This window comes from Abramis brama, assembly GCF_963993115.1.
Source record: "Abramis brama genome assembly, chromosome: 7".
In the NCBI taxonomy this organism is placed as follows: domain Eukaryota; kingdom Metazoa; phylum Chordata; class Actinopteri; order Cypriniformes; family Leuciscidae; genus Abramis; species Abramis brama.
In genome coordinates, this window is record NC_139969.1 from 20,711,285 (window position 1) to 20,733,910 (window position 22,626).

A 22,626-nucleotide genomic window follows, 5' to 3' on the forward strand; every position below is an offset into this window, starting at 1 on the left:
AAATGTATTGAAAGTCTTTTAACTTGACGGGCAATTTCCAAAACACGAGGGGGGAAATTCGCACAGCGAGTCTTAAACGTGTGTATGAAATTAGATCGAGATTGTAGTGCTTTTAAATCTTCCTCGTTTTAATCCATCAGTATATTTATATATAGCTTCTCGCTGTCGTTTTTATTTGTAATGTCTGTGTAAAATAGCGATTTTAAGGTTTGTAGCAAAGTCTCGGGTAGATTCTGTTGACAGGTGTCACTCATGGTTCTATCAGTCTATCATGATTAATTACGGCGAGCTGAATGTTGTTCCTCTAGCTGATGTCATCTTCTATCAGGGTGAAGAAAGAGAGATGACAATACATTGCTTGTGCTCCAGAGCTTACGTCAAGTATGTATTTGTGTTGAACAAGATTGCGTTGTGATCAACTGATTTAATGTGTATGCAGTTTTTTTAAGTGCGTTCAGAAAGTTAGAATTTAATGCACCGATGGTCTTATTACCTGCTGAAAATTACTTAGTTGGTCTTAACTGGCCTGAGCAGCAGAAAAGTGCCTAAAAATGAGACAACATAACACAGGCTTGACTGGTAGACCAGTTAATAGTTCACCCAAAAATGAAAATTCTGCCATCATTTACTCACCCTCAAGTTATTTCGAACCTGTATGAATTTCTTTCTTCTGATGAACACAAAAGAAGATATTTTGAAGAGTGTCAGTAACCAAATAGTTGATGGTCCCCATTGAAAAAAAAAAAGTCAATGGGGTCCATCAACTGTTTGGTTGAAAAAATTCATACAGGTTTGGAATAACTTGAGGGTGAGTAAATGATGATGGAATTTTCATTTTTGGGTGAACTATCCCTTTAAGACCACATACCATGTCAACCTAGTGGTCAGTGTGACACAGTGAGGGTTTTCGGTCACTATCTGTCTGTTTTACTTGGAGAAGATCCATTTTTCAGTTGTTGTCCTAATATGCAGTCCTGCTGAAAAACAATCAAGCATATACGATGGTTGCTTGCCTGTTTACTGTTGTCAAAACACATTTTCTCTTATTTTCATCCACAGTGATCGAGAATTGTATCGGTCAGATTTTAAAGCCATTCTGAGTCAGACTGACAATCAAGGTACAGTTTTCCTGTTCATTTCTGATTATGGAGAATTATGACCATTTGCATATCGACTAGCTGACATGTGAAAAGAGAATCTCACAATCTATCATTCCTATTCTTATATTGAGTCTCATCACCAGGTCGTTACCCTGTATCCTTGATAAATGTTAAATTCAATTTTAACATGCTGCAACCTACATTTTTCTAGTTCTGCTAAGCTGAGCTCTAAAATATTTTATCTGGTAGGAATTGTGTTAAAAAATATATATTTAAACAAAAACTTATCCTCAATCCGTATCCATTTAATTACAAGCAACAGGAAAAGTTATGGTGCCTTTGAAAATAGTTTTTTTGACAATGGGGGTCCTTGGAGTCAAAAAGGTTGAGAACCTTGATGGTTTTTCATGATTTTCATCTGCAACATGTCAGTTTTTAGTTTATAATGCTCAAATAACTGCACGTTTTTTTGTTTTCAGTAGATGTTGAAGCTAATGATGGGGAAGAGCTTTTGGAGAATTCTAATCGTTCTGTGTATGAGGAAGAAGAGGAGGAGGAGGAAGAGGCCATTGTTGATGAAGAGACCGTGCTTATGGCCAGTTTGGGGCTTCCTGTGGAGTTTGCCAGCTCATCAGAACAGAGGAGAACTGTATGTCTGTTGGATGCATGATGACCTTGATGTTATTGGGAACTATGGCTGTCCATTTATGTGGGAATATTGCCTATTATTATAATATTCATTTAAAAATCCTTGCCCCAAACCCCCCAGCTCCTGTAGTCCTCCATACATTGGGTTCATGATGGTGCACTGACTACTGGCTAGTAGAGCTGTGATGTCCACACTAGTGTCTGCATTGAGCGTGCCCATCAGCCACATAGGGGGTGCTCTTGAGCACATTTTTGTACCATGATTGGGACATTCTACTGTCTTGTGGACTTTAGGTATTTATATGCACTACCAGTCAAATGTTCGGAATAATTAAGATTTATCATAACAATAATATAAGTATTTTATGCTCCTCAAGACTGCATACAAAAACTGCATACAAAATACAGTAAAAAGTAATATTATGGAAAATAACGTATTTGTAATATATTTTAAAATGCAATTTATTCATGTGAATGCAAAGCTGAATTTTCAGCATTATTACTCCAGTCTTCAGTGTCACATGATCCTTCAGAAATCATTCTGATATGCTGATTTGGTGCTCAATTATAAATAATGGTTCTTATTATTATCAGTGTTGATTCTTTTTTTTATGCTGCTTAATATTTTTGTGTATTTTTGATGAATAGAAAGTTCAATGAACAGCATTTATTTGAAATATAAAACTTTTGTAACATTATAAATGTCTTTGCTACTTTTGAATGTCACTTTTACCCCAAACTTTTTAATTGTAGTGTCTCACGGTTTCCACAACAACAAAAAAAAAATCTGTTTTCAACATTTATAATTATAAGAAATGTTTCTGAAGCATCAAATCAGCATTTAGAATGATTTCTGAAAGATCATGTGACACTGAAGACTGGAGTAATGATGCTGAAAATTCAACTAATTATATTTTATAATGTAACCATTATCTTTGTGAGGGTTTTTCAAATAATTCAAAAAAACGTTAGCATTTACACATTCGTCACACGGAGTTCAATGGTCTGATCATAATGTGTCTCAGGTACAATGTGTCTCAAGTTTATTTACACCTGGCTTTTAATATATGCACGTGTAAATGCCCAGATGTGAAGGGGTCCTGTGAGTCTTTGCATTATCCTGTGCAGTGAAGCTTCTCGCTTTTCGCTCTTTTTTTGTAAATTGTCATTAAAGAATGTTAAGTTTTACTCCATTTACTTTAGGAAATTACTTGGCTGTGGCCCAAATCTAATGATTTTGTCTCATCTTTAAGGGCCTAGCGAGACTGAAGAACAAAAGAAGCATCAAGCACTTGGAAACCCCCCCAGATTATGCCGACACAGACGAGGACTCTGAGCAGAAACAGCAGTGTGCTGTGAGTGACATCGCTGAGACCCCCGCTGAACAGACGTGTCCCATGTCAGAGGAGGCCTGGCTGAGGTACTGGGAGCAGCACGGGGAGGGTCTGCTGTGGCAGAGCTGGCTGGAGAAACATCCCGAAAATTCCAACAGTGCGGCGCAGGAATGTTCCCGCTCTGAGGGAGACTGGGACGAGCACTGCCAACAGGCATACCAGTACTACTGGGAACAGTTTCACTACTGGGCCGCCCAAGGCTGGACGGTGGACGACTCCTATAGCACAACCACTGCTTCTGAGGAATCTCAGGGCAGCCGAGGAAAAACAGAGGAACTCAAGAATCAGACGGAAGAAAGATCGAGGGCAAACGCAATCAGCGTTACACATCTCATAAGCAGCCTGAGCTTATTGACTGAGGAAGTTGACAGCGATGATGGCGACCAGCAGTCTTTGGTCTGTAACTGTGCTGATGAGCCCTGTGATGGGGGAAACCGCAAAAGGTCATCTTCACGTAGAGGCTGCACTGACACTTCTGGTTGGTGCATGTATATTCAATACCTCTTTGTTTATTAGCTTTGGGGACTGTGGTGTTCCCGCAGTGATGCTAAACCCAAATATGTCAAAGCCTTCCTGCTCCATGACCTACTTTCAGCATATTGAATCTAGTGCAGATGTAATATAAGTTAAGATTTATTCTGTCAGTCACAGCATGGGCCCATTGTGTGTGTTCAATTTTCTGCCATTCAGAATGACATAATGAAGTATTTTTAAACTCATTAGAAATAAACAACATAGAATAATTGAATGGTTATTAACCACCCCCTAGCATTGACATGCTTATATTACCATCAAAATAAAGGGATAGTCCACCCAAAAATGAAGGTTCTGTCATTTACTAACCCTCATGACTATTTCTTCGGTGAAACAGAGAAGATATTTTGAACAATGTTGGGAAACAAACAGTTTTGGTGACTGTTGACTTCTACTGAATGGACAAAAAACACTGAGACATTTCTCAAAATATCTTCTTTAATGTTCCACAGAAGAAAGAAAGTCATACAGGTTTGGAATTACATGAACATAAATAAAATTACATAATTTAAAAAAACAGAATGGTCCCTTTAAGTAGGGGTGCTCCGATATGTACATTTTTGCTGATACCGATAACCGATAATTCTTTATATTTGAAAGCCGATAACTGATATATTGGCCGACAATTTTCAATCCAAATTTGTATGTAATTTTTTAAAAGCCTGATTTAAAGAACAAAAGTCTCACCATTAAAAGCCATGTCCCAAGCACACAATTATAATGTTCTCATTATAATTTTATGTAGCCTATGTGACAGTATTGCGCTGCACATGTTGCACTTCACTGTATTTTCCTTTTTTTAAGTGATTCCAATTATATGTCAAGCCATCATGGCGAAAAGTGCGCATCTCAGCTGAAGGAAATAATCCATTATTTATCTGCTTTAATATATTGGCCAAAATTTCTTATTGGGTCGATAACAATAACATTAAAAATAAACGTATTAAACATTAAACGTATATCGGCCGATACCGATATGGTGGCCGTTATATCGTGCATCACTACCTCTTAGTATCTTTGTATCTTATGCTTTTATTCACACATTTTTGCATGTTTTAAAGAGCATATTTAGAGTATTGATTGTGTTGATGAGAGGAAGAAATAGCAAACCTGCGTTATGGTTTCTTGCTGTAATAATAAAATATAAAAATCCAAGTTGAAGAACACTTTTTATCAGCCCTGTAGAGGATCACAAAGATAGAGTTTGTTGTTTTTTTGTTTTTAAAGTCTTTTAACTTTTTGTAATCGGATGTATTTCAGATAAAACAAGAGGGCAAGGACTGGTTGCATGGGTAAAAAAAAAAAAAAGTAACATGGTTGCAAAAGTAAGAGGGAAAAAACAAAGTCTGTATTAGGCAAGTAAAAAAAGCAGACAATTTTGGTGTCATGCTGACTTTTTTTGACTCCAACCTTTTTTTTTTTTTGGAGTTGGCCTGCTCAATATGCTCTGATGGAAACACCTGTGATCATGATGTCATCATCACACTGTTGGTATCACCATGATATCAAGCTACAATTCTGTTCGCTCGTTTTCCCCAGAGGTCTTTTTTTGCAGCCTAAGCTTGGCTCTGCCTGAATGTTTAATGCATCACATCAAAAGATGTCAGATGCTGAATGAAAGGAGCATGTGACTTTGGCCTATGCATTTTTAATGCCGGTACATGTTAAGAGCGCAGGCTCCCCGGGTGCACGAGTTGATCACAATGTACTCGCAATCGCTCTAAAAATGGCTCTTGTCATCCTGATTGGCGGGCCATGACTGATGGCATCTAAACAGCAGCCTTTTTTGTACCGCTGGAACGGCTCTTATGCCGTATACGTCAGGCAGTATAAGATTATTTTATAATGATAACGTTGCTATTATTAATAGTAAACTGAAAGTGTGTGATTTCAGATGGCAACATGAAACAGACCTCTGCGCCATTAAATAATCAGAGTGGACAACCCGTAAAGAACAGATCTAACGATGAGGATCAGAGCGATGATGATGATGATGATGAACCTCCAGGGAACAGACGAGCTAAAGTGAAGAGAGCGTAAGCTGCCGATGTGTTATTCAGTACATTGTATTGTATCAGACATTGCATGCTTAATGTTTATGGACAAAAAAAGGTATTTTGTCATAATTGTTTCACTGATTTCATTCCAAATCTGTTTGCTGTTATTGTTTTCCATGGAACACAAAATGAAACATTTTAAAATAATAGTTTGTTACACAGCTCTTGCCACACCATGACAGTTCATAAGTGACCAGGGGCTGTCAAACTGCAAAAAGTTTCCAAAAAGCACAAACAAATTATGTAATAGTAGTCCATGCAACCCATTTGCTATATTCCAGGTCTTTTAAAGTCATTATTTAAAAATACACTACAGCTCAAAAGTTTTGGGGTCCGTAAAAAAAATAAAAATAAATGATTTAGCATGGATGCATTAAATGATCGTAACTTTAAAGACTTTTGCTGCTCTGTTCACAGTCATGAGCTGGATGCCGAGGAGCTTGCGGAGGTGCCGGTTGAGGAGGCGTGGGGTGTTCTCGGCCTGAAACGTAGTGCACAGCCCAAGTAAGAACCCAGACAGAGGCTAGACACGGCTTTACTGCTTTGAAAATAATCAGGGGCTCTGTTAACATCCAAATGCTTTTTGTCTCGGCAGGTTTGACAGCGTTGTGAAGCTGAAACCAGTCCGGGGTCCATACGCGGGCAGGAGGAGTGAGGAGAACAGAAAACCCCCTGAGGAGAGAAAAAAAGCAGCCTGCAAGACCAACAAGCACATCTTTTTTACTGATGATGGACCACAAACCACAAAGCCAAAGATCAGCAAAGCCCTTCAAAAAGTGAGTCGGTTTTTACTGCATATGCAATTCATTTTTAAAGACATAATTCACACAAATATTTAGTCAGGAGTTTTGAGGAATGTTCACACTTAGCAGAAGCATATAGGGACCTGGCCAGGACAAATCAAGCTCCAAATATGCCATTTGGTTATTTTGTTTCAGTGTTATCACAAAGTTCAGATATGAAGGTGAAGGTGAAAAATTAGAACAGAATTTTCATTTTTGGCTGAACTATTCCAATATGTTTTGTTTAGTCATGCTTTTGTTTTGTCTTAATTTGCCCAGACAGTTGCATCAGGTCAGCCAAAGACAACTTTGGATTTTAGGGCTGCAGTGAGTAGATTAGATTTAATAGCTCTTGGGATGCAGTATTATAATGAACATTTTTTAATTATAAAAGTTGAACAAAATAAATGAAAACAATGGCATTTACCCTTTGTTATTTCTCACTGAAAGAAATAAATTAAGAGCAATGAATGCAAGGTCTATGCACAGAGCTGATATTAAAATAAAAAAGTTTAAGACAAATTGACTGTTTACATTAATACCTCGCAGAAATGGTATTTTTATTCACATACACAGGCATATTACTTCAAGATACAATACTGTTCAAAAGTTTGGTGTCGTAAGGTTTTTGAAAAGTTTCTTATGTACAACAAGGCTGCATTTATTTAATCAAAAGTAAAGTAAAAACTGTAATATTACATTTTAAAATAACTTTTAATAAATTCCGTCTCAGATGTCACATGATCCTTTAGAAATGGTTCTGCTGAATAATATTTTTGTGGAAACTGTGATAAATTTTTCATGATTATTTGGTAAATAGAAACATCAGAAGAACAGCATTTATTTGAAAAGGAAATATTTTCTAACGTTATAAATGTCTTAACAGTCACTTATGATTAATTTAATGCAACACGGTACTACCAATAATTACCACAATTTAGATATCTCTGTCAGATATGTTTTTAGAGACCCTTCTGGTGGATAAAGTTTTCACTTTTTTATTATGCAGTTTGTAGTCCTTCATGCTTAAGATTCTCTATACTTCTAGACAACCAGATGTATGGTCTAGATTTGATTGAATTACTTATAAATAAATATTAAACAAATAAAATAAAAAATAAAATAAATCAGAAATAAAAACCTCACAGATATCACAGGTGTTTATGTAGTCTAGCTAATTAACATACAGCTCAAAGAAAATAGGCCTAAATAATACCACAAAAAAAACATTAAACATACTTAACGAATGAATTAAATAATGAAACACTGGTTTATGAAGAGAATGTTACTGATCAACTGCAGTGAACTTCATTTATTGATCGCCCACTCCCATTTGCAGATTAGGTAAAACCGCCCTCTCCCGCGAGATTTGTGTCGGGTCCCGCGGTATCCCATTCCCAATGTAGTCCTCTAGTATGGTCTTCAACTGCGGTACTTCAACTGAACGATGAAATGCGTATGTTTGTGTTGTTCCCTGAGGTTTTACACATGGATTTTGTGGGATTACATGTAAGATGTATCATTCTGGTCGCCTTACTATGGATCAGTGAAGCACAGTGTAAATTGTTCAGAGTTGTGTGTGTGTGTGTGTGTATGTGTATGAGAATACAATGGGCAACGAGCCAGAAGCGGTGAGGCTGACACTTTATGCACTCTGCACAGAGCTGCTTCATCTACCCTCACCCCATCCCATCACAGCGCTGTCACGCAGCACCTGCTTACTGCACGCTGTCAGCTCCCGTCAGACACACAGACCGCTCTAACCTCCAGTCTCGCCCCTGACACTAACACACACGTTTCCAGCTGTCAAACACACACAGAACAGGTTTAAACTTGGTCACTGGCATGTTGAATATTCAAGAAGAAAAGAGATGAATTGTTTTCTTCAACCAAATGCATCCTGTCATCTTCTAGATGGACTTTTTCAAAGTGGATCCCCTTCACCCCGCTGGATTTTAGCCAGTAAAGAGACTAGACCAATTTACTGCAGTGCTCTAGAATTGATTTCTCTGTAGCACAAATTGATCTGGTGGAGGACAAAAACTTTACTGCAATAGACATTATCACCACCAGTATCTTTGCAGGCTGGATGCCTAAAGGCTTTGTTGGGGCTTCCTTTGAGTAAATCTAGTCCTGCATTTCTGCTGCCTGATCCCAGACTTTTTCATTCCAAGGAGCCAACAGATTGAGTTATGTAGTTTTTATTGTAGTGTAAGAATCTCTTTTATTTTAAGCTACTTTGCTGAAAAAAGCCTTTGGTGGAGATAAATCAGTAAAATAAATACATTTCAAGGACTTTGTGAGGGACTCTGTTCCTGAAATGTACACTACCATACACTACCAACTGTTTTTTTAATGCTAATACTTTATTAATGCTTTTATTCAGCAAGAACACATTAAACCAAATCAACATGGATGCATTAAATTGATCAAAAGTGACAGTAAAGACTTTTACATTGTTAACTTTTACATTCTATTTCAAATAAATGTTGTTCTTTGGAACTATTGAATATCAAAGTTTCTTGAAAAAAAAGAAAAAAAAAGTTACTATGAAAAGTAGTGCATTACAATATTGCGTTACTCCCTTAAAAAGAAAAGTAATACGTTACGTTATGTTGCTTTTGCGTTACTTTTTCTCACCTGGGCTGGGCTTGTTTCTTTTTTATTACAAAAAGAAAAAAAAGAATTGGGAAAATGTAAAAGGCCCTTTTACACCAAAATTGAACTAATAGGGCTGAAGGAAATGTGAATTCACGAGTGTACAGTAGAGGGCGCAGCTCAAACAAATCTTTCATGTGTGCTGCCATTCTGGATAGCAAAGGAATAGGATGCTGAAGAAAGTTCAGCACTTACTTCACCAATAAAAACAAAAAATGTAAAGTCATTTTTGCTTATGGTTTCACTGAATCATCGAAGGTCAACAGCAGCAAGTACATTGGTCAATAAAGTGAGATTAAATGCATACAAATATTTATTTTATTTAACGTATTTAATTATTGGAGGTTTGCGTAGTATTCTGATTTTGCATTTCACTGGTTTTATTCATTTTGAGGAATACTGAATCTTTTTTGTGCAACTGAGATTAGATAATGCATGCTCACATTTAGTCTAGAACTACAGTAACCATCATGTTCACACACAACCCCTCTGCACTTACGATTTTTCTCAACATGGGGACAAGAGAGCTCTCAGTCAATAAATGGGAATTTTTTCAAATTTCTTATTTGAAAAAGTAACTCAGATATTTTGTTGTAAATTTAAAAGTAATGGATTACTTTGCTAGTTACTTGAAAAAAGTAATCTGATTACGTAACTCGAGTTACTTGTAATGCGATCCCTGTAATGCGAACACTGTTGATAATAATCAGAAATGTTTCTTGAGCACCAAATCGGCATATTAGAATGATTTCTGAAGGATAATGTGACACTAAAGACTGGAGTAATGATGCTGAAAGTTAAGGTTTGTCATCACAGATATAATTTACATTTTAAAATATACTATAATATATAATAGTTTAAATTGTAACAATATTTCACACAATTGTTCTTGATCTAATAAATGCAGCCTGAGCATAAGAGACTAATAAAAAAAGAAAAGAAAACTAGTGTATATAAACTACTAAAAACAGTAGTAGTTAAAATATAAGATAAACATTTCTGTCTGAATTAGCCCTTTTAATAATAAATATTGTTCAAAAGCCCATTACAGAAAATAGTGGCGTACAACTAGTGATTAGACTGTGATGTGAAGTATTTGGGTTTGTTCCTTCCTATAAAAGCTGTACGTTCACTCATACCCTCACAGGTCCAGAGTTTCCTGCAGAAGGTTCAGACTGATGCTGTCTCTGAGGAGCTGACCCCGGCCTCCATGCCTGAAGCTCCGATCGGGCCATGTGAGAGAGCGGACGAGGGCAGTTTACCTACTCGAAACGAGGAAGAAGCAAACAATGAGATAGATGAAAAAGAGTGTGAGAAGACTCCTGAGCTCAACAGAACATGTGATAAAAGTGAGGAACATCAGCAGAACATTCAGTGTGCCTTCATGCCAGAGCCAGAAGAAAGACAGGATGATGATTCAGATCCCAGAGGAGAGCTGCATCCCTTAGACATCCCTGACTTCTTGCTCCCAGATGCTCCTGAGGGAGGTCAGCATTAATGTGCTCTGATACAAATGAGATAATCACTGGCTGTGCTCCTACAAGATACAAGCCAATGATTAACACAGTTAGGCTTCTCATTTGGTGTTCACTGGCAATTTGATATAATCACACTTTTTCTTTCCCAGCAGAGAGTGTGCAGGCCTTTAAAAAGAACAAGAGAAAGAACAGGAAAAGGAGAAAAGATGTGGAGATGCCACCTGAGATTGCAGCAGAACCTGAGCTGGCCAAGTACTGGGCCCAGCGCTACCGTCTGTTTTCCAGGTTCGATGAGGGTATCAAACTTGACCATGGTGAGTCAGCACAAAGCCACCATCTTTATTTGAGGAAAATCATGAATTCATTTCATTTATTTACATTTACTTGTATTCATTTAGCAGACTCTTTTATCCAAAGCGACTTACTAATCATTGCTTCAGCATCAGGGACATTAAGTTATATATTGTGAAAACGTGTTTTTTGATGATGTTTTGTAATTATAATATTCAAACAATTTGCCATTGTAGCCAAATAGATAAAACAAATTTACAACTAAAATGCAGTTAAAATGGTAACACTTTACAATAAGGTATCATTTGTTAACATGAACTAACAATGATCAATACATTTCTTACAGTGTTTATTAATCTTTGTTCATGTTAATCAATAAAAATAGTCGTACATTGTTTCTTCACGTTAGTTCACAGTGCATTAACTAATGTTAACATATACAACTTTTGATTTTTAATAATGTATTAGTAAATGCTGAAATTAACAGTAACTTAAATGCTATAGAAGTATTGTTAATTCTTATTTCATATTAACTTAAGAAGTTAAATAATGTTAACTAATGAAACCTTAAGTGTCACTGTTAAAATCTACTTGAAAAGTGGTCATGTTTTCTACTAAATAAGCAAAGTGAAGAATATTTAATCATTTTCATTAATATGCACCGATATAATAATGCATACAATTATAGAGCATAGAAATAAATACATAGACATATTAATATTTTTTTTTTTTTAAATTGGCTCGTAGAGTTTTTGGCGAACATTTCTGAATTATGATGCAAGCAAATCAACTCATTGAAATGTATTGATTCACAGAAAACTTGATGGTCAAATAAAAAGTGCATAAAAATCATTATCACACAGTGTACTGAAATTGCCAAAGAAAACTGCAAATATATTATGAATATTCGATAGATGAGCTAGCCATAATTCTTGAGGTCAGCATCAATTTCAAACCATTTCACGGCGAAAATTAGATGTTTAGGAGTGAAACAGGACATTAAAAAAAAAAAAAATGGAGGGCAAGGATTTTTTTTGTCTTGGAATAACATGTCATGCACCAATGAATCCTTCAAAGTAAGACCTGTGAATTTACATAACAAATAGAGAGCACGCTGAGAACTGCGGGACGGAGCAGGATGAGATGTATTTGTGAGGTTGTACAGCTGTAGGTGTGGGCTGACTGACTGAGCTGGCTGTGTCTGCAGTGTGTGTGCTGACGCTAGACACGGAGCCCTCATATCTCCTGCGTCAGACTACAGATAAAGAGAAGGTGCAAGTGAGAGCAAGACAGCAGGCAGCTTTTAGAGCGCTCAGGAGAGCACTCTTTTCTTTCCCCATCTTTGCTCAAATAGAGTGCTCAGCCTCAGAGAAGGACAACCTTTAGCTCTGGTGCTTTACCTGTGTTCTCTTCTCTACTGTTAAAGTGGGTCACTCTTAATAGAGACAGTATATTAAACTAGGCATAACATGGCCAAGACCAAAGAGCTGTCCAAAGACACTAGAGACAAAATTGTACACCTCCACAAGGCTGGAAAGGGCTACGGGGAAATTGCCAAGCAGCTTGGTGAAAAAAGGTCCACTGTTGGAGCAATCATTAGAAAATGGAAGAAGCTAAACATGACTGTCAATCTCCCTCGGACTGGGGCTCCATGCAAGATCTCACCTCGTGGGGTCTCAATGATCCTAAGAAAGGTGAGAAATCAGCCCAGAACTACACGGGAGGAGCTGGTCAATGACCTGAAAAGAGCTGGGACCACCGTTTCCAAGGTTACTGTTGGTAATACACTAAGACGTCATGGTTTGAAATCATGCATGGCACGGAAGGTTCCCCTGCTTAAACCAGCACATGTCAAGGCCCGTCTTAAGTTTGCCAATGACCATTTGGATGATCCAGAGGAGTCATGGGAGAAAGTCATGTGGTCAGATGAGACCAAAATAGAGGAAGAAGAATGATGAGTACCATCCCAAGAACACCATCCCTACTGTGAAGCATGGGGGTGGTAGCATCATGCTTTGGGGGTGTTTTTCTGCACATGGGACAGGGCGACTGCACTGTATTAAGGAGAGGATGACCGGGGCCATGTATTGCGGGGAACAACCTCCTTCCCTCAGTTAGAGCATTGAAGATGGGTCGAGGCTGGGTCTTCCAACATGACAATGACCCGAAGCACACAGCCAGGATAACCAAGGAGTGGCTCTGTAAGAAGCATATCAAGGTTCTGGCGTGGCCTAGCCAGTCTCCAGACCTAAACCCAATAGACAATCTTTGGAGGGAGCTCAAACTCCGTGTTTCTCAGCGACAGCCCAGAAACCTGACTGATCTAGAGAAGATCTGTGTGGAGGAGTGGGCCAAAATCCCTCCTGCAGTGTGTGCAAACCTGGTGAAAAACTACAGGAAACGTTTGACCTCTGTAATTGCAATCAAAGGCTACTGTACCAAATATTAACATTGATTTTCTCAGGTGTTCAAATACTTATTTGCAGCTGTATCATACAAATAAATAGTTAAAAAATCATACATTGTGATTTCTGGATTTTTTTTTTTTTTTTAGATTGTCTCTCACAGTGGACATGCTCCTACGATGACAATTTCAGACCCCTCCATGATTTCTAAGTGGGAGGACTTGCAAAATAGCAGGGTGTTCAAATACTTATTTTCCTCACTGTATATAAGGAATTTATTTGTTGCATGTTCCTTTATACTCGTTAGAACTGCTAAAGAGATCTCATTTGGTCTTTTTGCCATTTATTATTTGTATAGCTTGAGCATTTAATGTGGCAGGCAACAAAATTGCAGCGCATGCTTATAATTTGTTATTTTGAGTTGGTTTGGATGCTAATATAGTTTAGGGTTGGGCAACGATTAATCGCGATTAATCGCATCCGAAATAAAAGTTTGTGTTTACATAATATATGTGTGTGTACTGTGTATAATTATTTTGTATATATAAATACACACATATGTATGTGTATATTTAAGAAAAATTTGCATGTATATACTGTAGATATATTTATACATAATTTATATTATATATGAATATTTTATATATAAATACCAAATTTTTCTTAAATATACACATACATACAGTATGTGTGTATTTATATAGACTAAATAACTCTATACAGTACAGACACATATATTATGTAAACACAAACTTTTATTATGGATGCGATTAATCGCGATTAATCGTTGCCCAACCCTAATAGTTATTGTTAGTTATGGTTTTTGATGTGAACAGGCCTTAATTCATTACACAGCAAACAATTATATCTTATATGAAGTTATAAATATTCTTTGACAAAAATCCTTGAATTTATTTACTTGAATTTAGTTGAGAAGCAACACTACATAAGATATGAAGACTTGTTTTCATAGATTGTATCTTTAATATAAGTGTAATTTGTCTTACTGCATTGGCAAAAAAAAAGAAAAGAAAAAGTTTGTTGTTGTTTATACTTTATACTGCCAGTGCAGTAAGACAAAACTAATTAATTAATTAATCGTGTATTGTAATTCAAAGATGTATTTTCTTGATGTATTATTTGAAGCTTTAATATCTTTGGCAGGGTTGCTTCTCAGGTAATTACATCTTGTTATAAGGATTTTTTTATAAAATAATAATTATTAATTTTCTTTTTTGTAGTGTAGCATTTACAATTTCATTTTTGTATTAGTCAGCAATGCTTTGGAACCACCTGCATCGTAGGATCACGGCAGTGACTTTTGCTTAAGTACCACTAACATTTTGTGTTTATGTTAAAAGATTTGCTCCCTGTCAAGTAAGTCAGTTTCGTTGTTAAATGTAATGGTGCAATGACCATAGTATTGGTGTAGGATTTCATTTTTAATAGGGCTGATCTTGGGAAAGATGTCTTTTAACATCAGCACCAAAAGTCAAACGGTTTTCCTTCTGGTACCATAAAAGGTCCCGTTATTTGGGATTAGAAAATCTTAACTTTCCTCACGGATGCCCTTTGAATTCTCCAAAGTACCATGACTAATGTGGTTTTATACGTCTCTCACTTTCGAATCATAACTCTTTCACTAGGCATCTGGAATTCTGTTTGAAAGTGAGATCAGAGCCTCGTATTTATTCACTTATTCATGTCAACAGAGGCAGCAGCCCAAAGACATAATGAGCCTCTTTTCCTTCAGCACTGCCTGATTGGACAGAGGAGAGCGAGAAAGAGAGGTAGATCAAGAGCGTGGGCTGAATTGTGTATCTCCTAAACCTCCAACCAGGCAATGCAGATTCCAAGTCAACATGAACTGGCAAACACAAGCCATTTCACTTCCGCAATGTAAAAAATGTCCGTATGGAGCTATTCTGTGAGACTTAGGTGATGTCAGGCAAAAAGGAAAGTTGTTTCAGAGATGGAGAAAGGTACTACATTTTAATGAAATACTTTTTTTTTTGTTCTGATGAATTGTGCACAATAGGACCAGGAATGTGTGTTCAATTCTGTTTTAATGTTAGGATTTTAAACATTCTATAATTTCTCAGTTGTACTTTTATCTGTTTAATATTTCATACTTTTAATTGACATTTTTTCCCCCATTCAAATTAATGGCATGTCATTCTGTCACTTAGAAAAAAGTCAAACTGCAGTGTACACACTTGATATAGAAATCTTTTTTATTTTATTTTTTACAACACTTTAAATGTAACTCATAACTTCATCACAGGAAAAATTAATAATTGCAGTTTTTTAATTTAAGTCCCTTAAAGCATGACAATATTCAAAGATCAAAGTAATCAAAAATAATAATCAATAAAATAATGCATTAACATTAACAATCAGCAATAGCTACATTTGTTACAGAAGTTATTATTCTTTGGTAACATTGGTTAAAAAATACAACTGATCATTATTAGTTCAAGTTAGCTCAGGTTTTGATTTTAATAATATATTAAATGTTGAAACTAACATTAACTAAGATTAATAAATGCATTAGTAGAAGTATTTTTATTGTTAATGTTAACTAATAAATTAATGTTAACTAATGGAGTCTTATTGTAAAGTGTTACTGAACAATGATTAAAAAAAAATCTGAACATTTTCAGTCAATGTCTAGGGCATGTTACAGTCCAGATTAAAATGTAAAAATGTTTGAAAATAAACAGCCTGTTAAGTTCAAGTATTTAAGTGTTTAGTGCTGTGATGAGCACCACTGTGAATACAAAAATCTGAATGACTGTTTAAAACATAAATACTGTTCAGAAACAGAAAGTAGCACAGCTGCTTTGTTTACGGGGTTACCGAGGTGTCAGAGAGTGAAAGTGCATTTTCATTCGAATGGTGCTTCACTCTTTCCGCCATGCGCTTTTCATGCATGTTAAGCCCAATTTATATGAACTCACGCCGTAGCTACGTCGTAGGATGTGTAGCACACGTAGCCTATGGCGTACCCTGACATGCACCTCTCCAAAAATGTAACAATGCGTCAATTCTGCGTGAACCGCAGGCTGTGATTGGTCTGCTAGAACCACTCACTTGGGTTTCACACGCTCCCTCCGCATGTGTAATTGCACGTAAACACGGACAACGACGCAGAAGTATAAATGAAAACTGACGCGTAGCCTACGGCGGCGTAGGTCCGACGCAGAAGTATAAATCGACCTTTAGTGTTGATTTCATCAGAGTGCGCACATGCCTCTTTGACGCAGCATTTAATCATTATCGTACATTTTATCCGCTAGATGGAAAAATATTCTTAAAGGAACACTCCACCGATTTTTCATATTAAACTATGTTATCCCCTTAACTAAGACGAGTTGATACATATCTCTCTCATCTCAGTGCGTGCACTCAATCGCTCTGGCGCGCGGCGACACTTTGATAGCACTTAGCTTAGCCCAGTTCATTCATTAGGGACCAAACAGAGATGAAGTTAGAAGCGACCAAACACCTCCACGTTTTCCCTATTTAAATACAGTTACACGAGTAGTTACACGACCAAGTATGGTGACACAAAATAAAACGTGGCACTTTTCTAAGCGGGTAAAAAGGATAACTATAATGTATGGCGGAATAGCACTTGGGAGCACTTCGACTCGGCGCAGTAAAAAGTCACGTTGGTTCTAATGACAGAAGGGAGAGGGAGAGGGGGAGAGGATTCTTCAGGAGTGACTTTTCAGGAGTCGAAGTGCACCCACTGCTATTCCGCCATACATTATAGTTATCCTTTTTACCCGCTTAGAAAAGCGCCACATTTTATTTTGTGTCACCATACTTGGTCGTGTAACTACTCGTGTAACTGTATTTAAATAGGGAAAACGTGGAGGTGTTTGGTCGCTTCTAACTTCATCTTTGTTTGGATCCTAATGAATGAACTGGGCTAAGCTAAGTGCTATCAAAGTGTCGCCGCGCGCCAGAGCGATTGAGTGCACGCACTGAGACGAGAGGTATATATCAACTCATCTTAGTTAAGGGAATAACATAGTTTAATATGAAAAAACAGTCGAGTGTTCCTTTAAAATGCATTCTAAAAATCGGAATAATTTGTAATAGATAATTATTCACGGTATTTTTAAAGTACCCACGATAACAATGCATGTTCATTATCATGATATACTGTATTACCATATATTGGCACATGTCTAATTGTGACTTTGAATTACAGTATATGTGAAAGAAGATACAATAATCGGTATTAGCATGGTATGTTTAATGTAGGGTTGATTCAGATGTAAATGTCACTGCAATTGTAAAATGACACTAATGAAACTTTTTTTTAGTAGTAAAACACAGTGTTGACTTTTTTCCTATTTGTAATCTTGTAATAGAAAATTAAGGTAGCACTTAAAAGTGAGTTCTCTTCACTCGAGGGCACCTGTACAGCCGCCCGCTGTCCAGACCTCACACTGTAAACAGGAAACTCCAGACCAGTGATTGTTACTTTAGCAGGTGCTCTATTCTCAGTGGAGAGAAAAATAAGAGAGGCGGAAAAACAGAGATGCATTTGTGGAGGCTAAAAGCAGATGGTTTTGGTCTCTACAGAATCAGAAGGGGACATGCTCCGTTTAACTCCACTCTCTCTGAGCTCTCTGACTGCTTCTGCTTCAGCTCAAATGCAACACCTTAAAATGATGAAAATCCAGAGAACGAGATCCAGGAGTCTGATGCTACGTTTTAAAGTGTCACAGCTCTGGTTTGCAAGTGTGATGAGTTGTTTAGAGATACAGCAGGAGTCTTTTCTTGAACACATTATATGGTTTTGCACTGCTTCTCTTAGAAATATATGGTTTTCTGGCATCATATGATATAGGGGTGATTGCTGATATTTTAAATTTCATAGATATCAGCTAGATCATCCTTTTGTCAACAGAGGATCCTCCTAAAATGGAAATAGCTATATATTTAGAGAGGGAGAGACAGTCTTTGACGTAAGCAGAGCCATGCTTCAGGTCTTCAAATAGAAAATGAAAGCTACAGACTCCCTCTGGTGGTAAACAAATCTACCACATTTGCAATAAAAAGGAGCATTTAGGTGCATTTAATTATAATTTGAATAGTATTCTGTTCATATTAATACAATGATGCAAAAAAAAATTGAATTTTGATGTGCATAACATGTGACTGTGTTCTGTCCACAGAGGGCTGGTTCTCAGTGACTCCTGAGAAGATAGCAGAGCACATTGCTTTGAGGGTGCAGGACAGCTTCAGCGCGGAGCTCATTATCGATGCCTTCTGTGGTGTGGGTGGCAATGCCATTCAGTTTGCCCTCACTGGGAAAAGAGGTACAGTTGCTTTTCATACTGCCACAGAACCATGTCAGCACAATCCTACCATGCTAACACCCATATGTTGGTTTCCATTGTGTTGAGAAACCATATGAAAATCTTTTTTGAGATATGAGATTTATAATACTGTTTTGACATCTAAAAATGTGTTAAAAACACATTTCCATGGTGCACGGTCTATTAATTTATCAAAAAATACATTGAAAATGCAAAGCACACACACACATATGTATATGTATATTAGTATTTTTTTCTGAATTAAAATTAATTTAGATAATTTAGAATCTTTTGTAATTCGTAATATTCAATATTTATCAATGTTCACAATATCTTAAAAAACATGCTCACCAACATGGCATTTATTTGATCGAAAATATAATTAAAAACAGTAATGATGTGAAATGTTATTATAATTGAAAAATAACTTCTCTATTTTAATTTATTTTAAAATGTAATTTATTCCTGTGATGGCAAAGCTGAATTTCAGCATCATTACTCCAGTCTTCTAGCCTAGAAATCTAGACGCACCCTAGCGGCAGCAAAATGTATTTTGCAGCCAGGTGGGTCTAGCAACTCTCAATAGACCTTCTTGCTGCAAAAACCTAAATTGGGTCAGGCCAATCACGTCGCTTATAGAGTAGGTGGGGCGGGCTTAACATATGACGACAGAGTTGCGACGGTTACCTGCCTGCGACTTGAAAACAAAGAATGACGGCTGCTGGAGAACAGTCTTTCGAATCGGCTTTGTCCGCGACTCTGGAGGACTTGGAGTTAAGTTTTTCTTTGAGAAAAGAGCAAAGAACGGCACTTAAGTCATTCTTTAAAAAAGGAAGATGTGTTCGTCGTTTTGCCGGCCAGATATGGCAAAAGTTGAATGAATCTATCAACTAGCTCCGCTGTTGGGAAAACGCTCTGGTTGGTTGAAGCGCTGTCCTATTGCGTGCAGAGGGAATTTGAAAGACAGCCGTTTATCCCGCCCCTCGGAGTGAGCGTGTCTATGGTGAGTTGCCAGACTAAACATCTTGATGTAGTCTGGCTTGCCAGGCTACCAGTCTTCTGGGTCACATGATCCTTCATAAATCATTATAATATGCTGGTTTGGTGCTCAAGAAACATTTCTGATTATTTTCAATGTTGAAAACATTTTCTTTTTTTCTTTTTTGATGATTGTATACTTGCATGTATTCAAGGTGTTACTTTTTACTTGATGGTTACACCACATGACACTTTTAGAGTCATTGTATACATTCTTTTTCTCTATAGTAGTCACTTGTTTCCTGAGAAATCAGTGCAAAATATCTGTAATAAAAAATAAAAGTTGCTGCAATTTGGGAAGCCACTGTGGCTCTTTTTTCCTCCATCCTAAATGACTTGCTTCTCTGAGCGCGCTGACTAAATGCAATAAACTCAGTCATGTTATCTTGCATTCTGGTTCCTGTTGTGTGGGAACCAATCGTGTGAGACACTTCTCGCAGGGCATTAAACCAAATCATTCTGACGACATACTTTGGCTCAGGGATTTCAGAATGATCAAACCAACATTTGAGATGTGTGCAAATCGGTCAGCTGGTTAGTCTGTTGTCCAATCACATCCACTGTTGAGGCAAAGTAACGTGAGTTTTTTTAGTTTTTTTTTGCGCATCAAGGAATTTTTTTCAGAAAATGTGTTTCCATCGTAGTTTGTGCATGTCTTCTGACACGTTACTACATGTACATACTACAGTAAAACCAGTAAATTATGCATAATTACAAGTAACTAAACCTAAACCAAACCCTAACCATAACTCAATAGTGAGTACATTTATTTAATTAATATTACTCAGTACTTATTTGAGTAAGTACAATGTAACTTCACCACCTTAAAATAAAGTGTGACCAAAATGTATCTGCCTCAATTGAGCGCATACGTTTTTATGCGATATCCCAAAATGCGCATATATATATAATAGGTGGATGGAAACATAGCTACTGACTCTAATACTTTGGCATTTTTGTAAATGAAATGCTGTTTTTCTCCCTCTGCCATCCAGTGATCGCCATTGACATCGACCCCGTACGCCTGGCTCTGGCACAGAACAACGCAGAAGTGTATGGCGTGGCGCACCAGATAGAGTTCCTGCAGGGAGACTTCTTGCAGTTGGCTCCGCGCCTGCGAGCAGACATGGTTTTCCTCAGTCCCCCGTGGGGCGGACCAGAGTACCTCAGTGCTGACGTCTTCAACATCAAGACCATGATGACTCCTGATGGATATCCTTTCAGTCTTACACTCTGTGCTTTTATTCTAGACGGTGCCTCTTTCATTTCAAATGAGGTTTTCATTCAAGTGGAAAGTTCAAGTTTGTCCTTTTTCACAACACTCTTTGTTAAGTATATACTTTCTAACGTATGTGGTCAAGATGCTTCAAACCACCTGTTTCAACTTCCTTAACCATCTATACATTTGAAATTTTCAGGTTGTCAAAAATGATTTCGGACAATATTGTCTATTTTCTTCCTCGAAATGCGGACATGGAACAGGTAATGGTCATTTATTTACACAAATCAGTTTTAAAATGGTAACCTGAAAACCTCCCTTTCTATATTGATGCTAAAAGTTATTTTGTTCACAGTAGCATATGGATTAACTTAACTCTAATACACATCTTATAATGGTCATCACAATGGCCACAATGGTTAACAAATTGTTGCTGTTTTGTGGTTGTTCATCAGCATAGCCACATCTGTGCTCTGTATCTGTTTTTATCTGTTTTGTGCTCCATTAAACGTTTGTGACCAGTACTCAGATTTCTTTTGTTCTTTTTTTAGCTTTATTAAACATGCAACTAAGTAACACAACACATCAGCCAGTGGTCTCAATTCCTATGTAGTCAAAATCATCTGTGGTTGGTCACTTGGTTCAACCCTTTTAGCATTTTTATTATTAGTACACATGGCTGCTGTGCTTATATTTAGTCTTAGACATATTTCTAGTTCCTGTTATCACTTTAGTGTCTCATATCTGTCCAGCAGTACAAAGTCAAAGTGCCAAAGTCCATCAATGACATATTATACTTACATAATCAGAAATTATTTTGAATTATTTTCACAGAATATGTTTGTTGACTGTATACCTGGGTTAGTTAAGTGCTTATGATGTCTGTCAATTGCAGCTGTATCATGGTTTTTGACTTCTCTGAAAGGTCTTGTTGTCTGATGCAGTGTGGTTGCACCTTTTGAAACCACACTGCTTTCCGGAGTATTCTGTGTCTGACTACCGAATTTCTACACTAATATCTAAAGTAAATACATCATTACCTTTTGGCCATCACTGTATTGTTAAATATTATACTATTAGTGTGACTTGTGATTAAATTCAAGAACAAGTTTCCCTAAGTTACCAAGATACTATGGTGTTAATATACTGATATGTTCATATTAGTACCGGTAACTAAGTGACCATGTTGCCTGTGATGGTAACTCACACCTGCTCTGCCTCATTTGTTCTTCCTCTTTCTCTTCATAACCCTCCCTCTTTCTGTCTTTCACTCTGTACAGATCGCATCTCTCGCCGGCCCAGGTGGGAAAGTGGAAGTGGAGCAGAACTTTCTGAACAACAAACTGAAAACAATTACTGCATACTTTGGCAGCTTAATTAAGTCAAAAACCTAAAACATTTTATTTCCTTTTTCTACTTTTAGTCATTTATGTTATCTGTACTTACTTATTGCACTTGAAATGTACATTATCTGCTGTTTGCTGTTTTGTAAAGCCATTGACGATGAATTTTACAGACTAATGTGTACTCACGATGCTGCTAGTTTAATGTTTATTTTAACAGTTTTGTTTCTCCAGCATTGATATTTACCTATTAAAGTTCATTTGATGGAACCATGCATGGAAGTCATAAAATTGCACAGCCTGAAACATCCCATGTTTAATTTTCTTTTAGAATCTATCT

General features: G+C 37.0%; 1 protein-coding gene across 2 annotated transcripts; it reads left to right on the forward strand.

Annotated features, from left to right (window-relative positions):
• The first annotated feature begins 25 nt into the window (after window positions 1–25).
• On the forward strand, window positions 26–22,556 carry tgs1 (trimethylguanosine synthase 1). Of its 2 annotated transcripts, none has more exons than XM_084119439.1 (13): window positions 26–381; window positions 1,060–1,118; window positions 1,583–1,749; window positions 3,002–3,620; window positions 5,571–5,712; window positions 6,151–6,237; window positions 6,329–6,509; window positions 10,321–10,660; window positions 10,801–10,965; window positions 18,543–18,686; window positions 20,720–20,936; window positions 21,128–21,206; window positions 22,224–22,556. In XM_084119439.1, the coding sequence occupies exons 1-13, from the start codon at window positions 272–274 to the stop codon at window positions 22,335–22,337; spliced, it is 2,424 nt and encodes an 807-aa protein (XP_083975565.1). In that variant the 5' UTR covers window positions 26–271; the 3' UTR covers window positions 22,338–22,556. The 2 variants fall into 2 exon arrangements, with proteins under 2 accessions (XP_083975565.1, XP_083975566.1); XM_084119440.1 differs by having other exon boundaries at window positions 10,804–10,965.
• The last annotated feature ends 70 nt before the right edge of the window (window positions 22,557–22,626 follow it).